The 9,267-nt window shown below is 35.1% G+C and overlaps 1 protein-coding gene across 1 annotated transcript; it reads right to left on the bottom strand.

Annotated features, from left to right (window-relative positions):
• Positions 1-1,346: 1,346 nt before the first annotated feature.
• On the bottom strand, positions 1,347-4,546 carry LOC107778377 (protein SIEVE ELEMENT OCCLUSION C). The gene is made up of 7 exons (XM_075241353.1): positions 4,206-4,546; positions 3,881-3,979; positions 3,348-3,793; positions 3,120-3,232; positions 2,917-3,041; positions 2,285-2,776; positions 1,347-2,150 (listed from the first exon to the last, which is right to left on the bottom strand). Exons 1-7 carry the CDS (start codon positions 4,419-4,421, stop codon positions 1,518-1,520), a joined length of 2,124 nt encoding a protein of 707 aa, XP_075097454.1. The 5' UTR covers positions 4,422-4,546; the 3' UTR covers positions 1,347-1,517.
• Positions 4,547-9,267: the final 4,721 nt, after the last annotated feature.

Below are 9,267 nucleotides of genomic sequence, written 5' to 3'. Positions count from 1 at the left end.
AACGACAGCCATAAAGAGTTACCAACGATATACAATATTCAAAAAACCTACGCAAACAATAACTATTTTCAATAGGCATTTAGGAATTAGGTGAAGACACATAAAATAAGGCAACATACAAAATGTGAGAGAGATTGGAGGTAATTTGGACTAGTTTGAAGTCAAAATTTGTTGAAACACATAAAAGAGGCGATAATAAAATTTGAGGAAGATTGGAGGTGATTTTGACTAGTTTTGAGTCAAAATTTGTAGTTGAAATCTAGTTTAAAAATTTCTGCAGCATATATATCTTATAACATGTATCTCACATATAGGTATACGTGGATATACTGGGGATACACAACCAATACACATTTGATACATATGTAATATACAGGAGATACACATATCATCTTCTTCAACGTTCATCTTGTGTCTTCGAATTTGGCTCAAATTTCAATTCAAATCACCTCAAATCTCCATCACGTTGTCCTAAAATTGAGCTTCAAACTCTTTAAGATGTATCCAATCTATTCGAACTATACCCACTCAAAATAGATTTTAATTTCCAAAATCCAAGCTTTCATATTCACGTTTAAGAGAGCTTCAATGACTTTAAATAAAAGAATTTGGTCTAACTAGTATAATAAAAATGGGTATAAATGGAAAGGCAATTGAATCCATTTGGAAGATTAATTGTATTTGGATATTTTGTGTTCGAGATATCTGCAAAATATGGTGAATCATACAAACAAATAAAGGTAAAGTCACCAATTGCAATTGTTTGGCATGTAATCATTGTACCTAGTGTTTTTTTTTCTCGTTTCATGGTGTCAGGTTCTCATGTAGAAATTTTATAGCCACAGCGAATTTGGCAGGAAAAGCACGAAGTAGAAAGAAGGAAGCTTAATCAGTTATTTTGTCATAAGAATAGAATTTAGGGTTAAATCTGATAGCATTTTACGAATATTACCTAATTTTGATAGTATCTTATGAATTGGTTAATATTGATAGCATTTTAACTCGGAAAGGCTAAACTGGATAGTTTGCCAAAAAAATAAAAAACATATACGTATTAGTCGCATGGCTATGGAATATAAAGTATTTAAATTCATTAAGCTCTGGTTCTCCTCCAAAAAAATGAAGGTCACGATATCTAATACTAGTATCATATTTCTCCTCAAAACACGCAGCACGAACAGGTCAAAATGTGACATCGATGGCCATTTTCCCATAACGAAGGTTAAAGTGAAGGTCAAATTATTTTTCATAGTGGTAAGCGAAAGCGAGGGGAATTAAGTAAAGGATAATGTTGTTTCGTACTAATATTATCCCAAGGTGGTAATCAACTTCGCTTCCTCCACGGGTTCTTGGATTTAATTTAGATATATAAAAAATCCCTCGTGTAACAATATCATCAGAAATACAAAACATGCATGGTACTGCATTACACTTGATGTTAAAGGTGATAGTGCTGATCACTCATCAGAATGCCTATTTACCTCTCTATGAAAACCATATATTATTTCAAAAGCTAATCAATCTTCTTGTGCTGACTCTGTTACATTACACTGATAGACAACAAACTTTTCCACAGGACGCTTACAGCGGGAGCAAAATACAAATTCTTCAGTCAATCCTTCTTCAGATTGAAGGATCTCATTGTGATAGCAGGGTTTAACAGGCAGAGGAGATTCCATAGCACATCGAATAGCACCAAATAACCCCAATTTCGCCACATTTTCTGCCCATTCTGGAACAAGATTTAAGCATTCTTGGACTTGTCTCCCCTTGAGGATTATTATATCAGTTGATGATCCTTTTCCAATTATCATCCAATCAGTCGACGTTTCACAAGCATCGAGTAACGGTTGTATGATGCTGTTATAGTGAGCTGCCTGATCTAGTCTAGCAACTGAATTTTTTATGCTCTCCAGTCTAAGCCAGAACAACTTCATCTTCGCCGTAGATAGGAAAATACTCGAATTTTCTTCGATGCAGATGCCTAAAATATTCCCAACATCTTTATTATGTGGATTTCTATAGCCAACATAAATAGCTTCAAGCTGAATTCCCATGCTATTTTTTATTTTCTGTAATGTGTTGTTAAAGTCTCTGATCCAACTAATCTTGTCACTTCCATAAAAGCAAATATGTTTGCCTTCATCTACCTGACATTAAAAAAATATATCTTCTGTTGATTAAGAACTAAAAGCACAAGTGGGGTAATTAAGTAAAGCTTTTACAAAGCCTTAATTAAATTACTATTTGTTAAAGGGCAGAAAGCAACATATAAGAAGCTTACCAAATTGGTCAATAAAGGATCAATTCCATCAATTAAAAGTTGCAAGATCCTGTTTTCTTGTTCCCACAGCTCTTTTTCTCTTGAGGCTGAAAAAGGAAATGCTTTGGCCCCCCATAGCCATACCATATCAATAGCATTTAAGTTTGTGACAACACCATCAGTGCTTAATACCACCATTAGGGGTTCCTCTTTATAGCTCCATTCTTTTCTAATAAAGTTTATAACAGCTGAATGCAGTAACCACGGGTCTCGGATTGAGAACCAGGGCAATGAATTTGACAGAAAATTGAAATTCATCTCATCACTCAAATTCCAGGTGTGTGAAGATGGAATTGGGACCCATATAACTGCATAGCTTGCTCCAAATTTTTTATGTAAGGGATGATCATGCATTTGATGCACTAGATAAAATATTTTCTCCACGGCAATGAGTTCTGGCTTTGAGATCAAGAGTATGACCACCTTGTTTTCCAGTTCTTGGATGCCAAAATACTGTTGAAGACAAACAAGTTTCTAGTTATTAATAATTATTTAGAATTGACTCATCAAACTATTCTGTGGCATAGATCAGACTATTGATTTCCGTCTTACATATTAATAACAAATTAATTAAATTTTGCGAAGAAGAGTACCTTTTCTCGTGAACTATCTTTCAATGGTAAGTCATTTGTCGATGAGAATAACACATGAAGCACCTCTTGATTGTGACAATGGGAGAGTTTAAAAAGATCGCGTATCTTTTCAGGAAACTTTCTATCTGAGAGCAACAAAAGAATTTCAATTTATAGTCGAATAAAAAAAATTTGATAATAAAAGCTCATAGAAAGACAATCACCTATTTGCATATGGCACATATGTAATTTCTCTCTGAGGTCATTGCATAAGCCACTTAACTTGTATACCAAGCTGAATACAGTCCATGCTGCAATGGTTGTTGAATTTGAATGCCTGGAGTTCGGATTTTTTTCACGTCAATTTATTTTACTGGTGAAGAGAAAAGAAACTTCCAGAATATGAGATAAGTATTATATACTGAATAAGTAAATGAAGGGAAAAAACATGCACTTGGTTATGTTTCATGGTCCTGAAATCTGCGATGAGAGGAGCGCATGATATTGAGCTTCTTAAAATCCAGTAGATTGTTATGTACATCTTTGACTTTGTAACAACAATTGCCTCATCATCCAAAAGTTGTTGTTGCAAAGGCAAGCCTTCAAACTCGAGGACAAGATTTGCTGCCTCTATCATAGTATCGAACAACAAGTTCAAAGCTTTAAATTGTATATTTAACATGTTTAACTCTCGAGGCATTTGCTTTAGTGCTGCAGTTAAAGCTGCCAGAGAGTTGTGATGGACTAGCTGCATTATGAGCCAAAACTCGCCATATTTTGTCACCAATGCTGCAAGTGTTAAAACTACTTTAGCATCCCATTTGAAAGGGCCTAAAGTTTCAAACAACATCATAGTTTCTTCATGTAAGTCTCCATCCTCATAGCATTTGCACAGAATCTACGATAACCAAATTATTGTATTTAGATCCATGAATGATCGGCTTAAAGATCTATGATTGTGAAACAGAGGGAAAGCACTACTTACCCTATGCGAGATCTTATTAACGGTGTATCCAAGCTTTCCTTCTAATCCAAACACTTCGAAATTCCATGAATTTATACAATCGCTTCGAGGATAAGAGAACTGAAAGAATACAATTCTGAGGTTGTCATGCTACAGTATACTATGATCACCAAACAATTGATAAATCCATGTGTTTACCATGATACCTCTACGAATACATAAATACAGGAATAGAAACTCATAATTACAACTAACTGCTTTTGCAATATTGTTGGGACAGCAGTATAATATGATTTAGCATATGGAACCAAGGAAATATAACATAGACAAGACAAGATTGAATAACCTTAGGTGAGATGAAATGCATGGTGCTCTCAATGACAAGAAGCAATTGACTAGAATCTAGCTCACGACCATCAGGATCAGGATCAGGATCATGGGTTTGGAGAATCTTCTTAATCAATAGATCTTCTTCTATTGATGACAGGGAACATGGATCAAATTGTTGCAATAAACTCATGGGGCTGGAAGTGAAGAAAGTTGACAGATTGAGAGGTCGCATAGAACAGTTGACTTGCTCTCTGGATCATAGGAACTAAAGACCACACTCGCACTCTTGTTATGCAACTTAAAACAGGCTAATATTACTCTGAGTAATATCTCAAAGAATACGTGTGTCTGTCTATCAACAAGTTTGAGAGCCTATGTGCATATATGTTCATGAAACACAGTAATATAAAAATAAGTGGAGACCACCAAAAGAAGAGATGCTTATTCAAAGTCTTATCAGGGGACTTCTTTTTGGAGCAGTAGATTATGTACTAGTATTTCCTTTCAGCACTTTGTGTTGCGTGACCCTCAAGACACCAAACCTATACTTGAGGACTCTCTTTCAGCAAACGATACCCTACTAATTAAGCCATATGTCAATTATGGTTTCTTTCCTGATTTGCAAAAATGTATTGGGTGATGGGTACCTTGTTTTGCTCTCTTTATCAACATAACATAAAAATAACAAAAGATCGACGGTCCTCCATACAATATGTTAATAATTACAAATTATGAATAAAGAAGATTCATGTAGTCTACCTTATTTGTTCAAGATTTAAACACACTGATGTTGTTCTTTATGAACACTATAACCCTTTTTTACTATGCGCTGGTTTAAATTTTTGCCACTTCTTTTAGAGTCGATACCAGGGGCGGAGCTAGGGGGTGCAAAAGGGTTCATCCGAGTTCCCTTCTCTAGATAATTAAACTGTATATAAAAAGGTTAAAATTATTTTTTATGTGTTTAGTAGATGTTGAATCTTGTTGGATTCTTTATAATTTGAATCCTCTTAGTGAAGTTCCACCACTGTGAGGTTCTTCAAACCAACTTGACAATCAATTTCGGTTTTCCTCATTTTCTTTGAGTCTTGAATTTACAAGTAAAGAATTATCTTTAGCACAATGTCGAGGCATCCATATCATAACCGTACGCCCACCGGAAGCAAAAACAGAAAAAGCTACGACATACTTTAATCAAAAGAGTAAAGAGAGCAGAATATTGGCTAAAGAGATTTGTAAACAAAAAGATATCAGACCAAAAGAGCATAACATAATCATTAGTTACAGTATGTTTTTCACATTAAGAGTACAAAAATAATGTCGTACAAAAATAATCATGATATGTGATATTATACCAGATGCTTCTGAGGTCCAAATTGAATTTGAAATTGACTCTGGAGACTGTAACGAGAAAAGGATAGGTGAATATGTTAGGAAGCTCGTAGCATTTCCACCATTATCACCCAAAACATCTCCTCCATATTATGCTTGCGTGGAGTAATTACCTCATCCCTAAACTTGACCATTCACAATTGAAGAGAATTTAAAGGTTTTAGCAAGAAGGCACGTTGATTACCGTCAAACTTCATTGGCAAGATACACTTCTTCTTGTAAATTACACTAAACAAAATATATTGATATTATCCTTATTTTTCTAACAACATGAAAATTCTGTTTTTGACAACGAAATTGTTTCGTTTTAACACATTTATAAGAGGCTAAAGTCATGTGTTGTTACGATCCAAAATCCACCTTAGACCGTGTTGGCGCCTAGTTGTACTTGCTAAGCAAACAAACTCACATTCAACAAATAATATAGTCCACATTTCTTTAATTAACAGGGTCATATCATAAATAAAAAGAAGAATAATCTCAAAATAGTAAAATATCTGATACGGTCATAACATGGCCCGAACACGACCAAAATAGTACAACCCCTAAGAACTAGGCCGCACAAGTACACAAGCAACTACTGATTAAGTACAAGTCTGATACATGATCAAAGTTGTCTGAAATTATAAAATAGATAGAAAATGGCAAAAGGACAAGAACTCGAGTACCGCGAAATGAATCCATGGAGTGCAGCTCACCCTAAGTCTCTGAGCGAATGCCTAGGCTCAACAAGAGGCTCCGCTAGTACCCACCAGTCACGCCCCGAACTTGGGCCTGGACGTATCACGACACCCGGCGCCTGACTACATGTGACTGAGCGAATCAACTGCTCGACTGAATCAACATGTGATATCATAGCATACTAAATGCGGAAGATAAACTAACACATTCTGATATACTGAAAGTCTGAATAAAATAAATCGAGTGCAGAAACACTAATATAAGTTTGAAACATATTTGTAGATAACATTGTGTCACATGAAAAGCTTGCGACTCCATCTAACTGTTATTATAGACTATCAAGCCTCCAATGAAGTACTAAAAACACTGGCTATCTTTAAACTGAACGATTGTAAAGTAATGATAATGCCCCGAAATAACTGGGGCTCACCCAATAGCTGGTACGGGAACCCTAGCACTCTAAATCGTCAACCTGTAAATCATTACCTGGATCGTGAGATGCAGACCCCGGGCGAAAGGGACGTCAGTACATTTTAATTGCACTAATATGTAAAGCAACTGAAAGGAAGAACTGTAAATACTGAAACTGAAACTAAACTGATAACTGATAACTGATATCTGATAACTGAATTGAACAAAGGAAGTAAGGATATGAATACTCCCTCTTTTGAATGATGAACCACATGTTTATCTAAATAAATAAACTACGGCCTCGGTCCCGATATATATGTGCATAAGTTACGACATCGGGCTCAATTATACGCATACATAACAACGACATCAGGCCAAAGATGCATAAACTACAGCCTCAAGCCCAAATATGCATAAAGTATAAACTACGGCCTAAGGCCCAAATACGGGTGTCAACATTCAGGAATTTAAAATTAGGAACTAAGAATCATATTGCAATACATGATGCTGAAATACTGAATCATACCGAGTTACATGATACTCGAATGCTGAATAGGACCAGATTGAGACATGTATTCATGAATTGATTATGAGAACTGAAGCTTCACCTGTTTATGACATGAAGAGTAATACTAAGACTCATGGGCATTAAACACACGTCTATAATGGTTATGCACTGAGCTCACAACATTCGAAATGAAAGTTACGAACGAATTACGAAGCTAGAGAATATAAGTTCTGCAACTATTCAAGAAACTAAGCTTAACTATTTTCCGAGGCAATTAGCAACATTGTAAAAGAAAGGTAGTGTAGGGAGAATCATTAACATTCCCAAATATATAGAGTTAGCCTCACATACCTTGACCTTGGAATTGGCCTTTTTAAGTGTATCACAATGTTCATCGCCTCTTACAATGATAATCTATGGCAATATATATATATATATATATATATATATATATATATATATATATATATATCAAGAGGAACTAATATTAGCCACTAATACTCATGTTTTAGTCACTTAGGCATTTTATCAAACACTTGGTGGGCATAAAGCTTCATAAACCGTATTAATGATCTTTCTACACCCAACGCCCATTCTCTTGTTCCTAGATAATCTTAATATCTCTAATTGCTATAATCTATATTATTCTTAATCACCCATAAGATAAACAACACCCTTACTCAATAATCAACCATCAACAACCCAAACATATAATCGTTCATATTTTTATATCAAACCCATCAACTCATATCTCATGGACTTAGAGTCTATAATAATTAATTCAATGCTATAATCAATTAGAGGGTGAAGATATTACCATAATTTCAATCCTCTTCAATTCAAGTTCTATGATTTTTTTTTCTCAACAATGATGTCTCAATCGAATATCTAATGATTTGAAGGGTTTACCCATGTTAATAAGTGATGAAAAATTAAAATGAACTTAGAATCATCATTTAGAACTTACCTTGGATGGCGGAGGGACCTTGGAGGAAGTTAGGTTCTTGAGAGCTCTCCTTTCTAGAGTAAGTTTTCATGGTTAAGGGTGTAAGGGACGAGGTAAGGCTTTTAAAACGACTCCCCGGATGTGCTTCCATGTAGCTAAAGGCCCAACTACACACTTGGACGTGCAGCAAGGGCAGTGGCACTGCCACAAGTGCATTGCCGCGTACGGGAACATCTGGACGTGCACCTAAGCCCAAACTGCATATTGTTCAGTAAAACACACATAACTTTTTGTACAGATATCATTTTAGGCTACATAATATATCTTTAGAAAGGTATTTCAAAGGAGTACAACTTTCATGTTTTAAGTGTTCCCAAATTCCTAATATATTTTCACGAAATCAAGCTGAAAGATAGACCTTCCGTAAACTTAGTTGATTCTATCGAATATCGTGCACCTCACTCATCGTCTTGATTTCAAAATAACTATTTTCACCCATAATCATCCTGATAGGAATTCACATGTCTAAAATATCACACTAATACTCATTTAACATATCCATACCCAATCCAAATTTATGGAGTGTTACATTATCTCTCCCTTGGGATCATTCATCCTCGAATGATTGTCCTGGCTGTAATTACGGCTAACTCTAGACCTTAAACGAGTCTGATGGAAATATGTGAACACTAAGATATCATGAACACATGCATACTAAACTAAATGAATACATGATTACTGAATTGCTGAGGTGCTGAGCTGAATAGGTACTGAACTGACTGAATATTGAGCTAACTAAATAATAAAAGACATGGAGATTATAGTATAAGATTTGAATGAAAAGGTTAGTTACCTTTAACATTTCTCCAAAACACCTGCCAGCTAATAGAGCATAACACAAGCCTTATAGGGCATCATAATACGCATAACATGAAACATATATGTGAATACTGGTCTGCCATGGATACGTGAATACTTAACTAACATGGATATATGAATGCTGAACTGGCATAATTATTTGAGTACTGAACTAACAACAATATTTGAGTACTAAGCTGACATGAATATCAAAGTACTGGACTAACATGAATGTTATACCATGAGATCTGAATGCTGGAAACATAAATGTCATGATATGTG

The sequence above is a fragment of the Nicotiana tabacum genome, chromosome 20 (assembly GCF_000715075.1).
Source record: "Nicotiana tabacum cultivar K326 chromosome 20, ASM71507v2, whole genome shotgun sequence".
Taxonomy (NCBI): Eukaryota; Viridiplantae; Streptophyta; class Magnoliopsida; order Solanales; family Solanaceae; genus Nicotiana; species Nicotiana tabacum.
The sequence above is the reverse complement of the archived record's forward strand: the minus strand, read 5'-3'. Positions and strand labels throughout refer to the sequence as shown.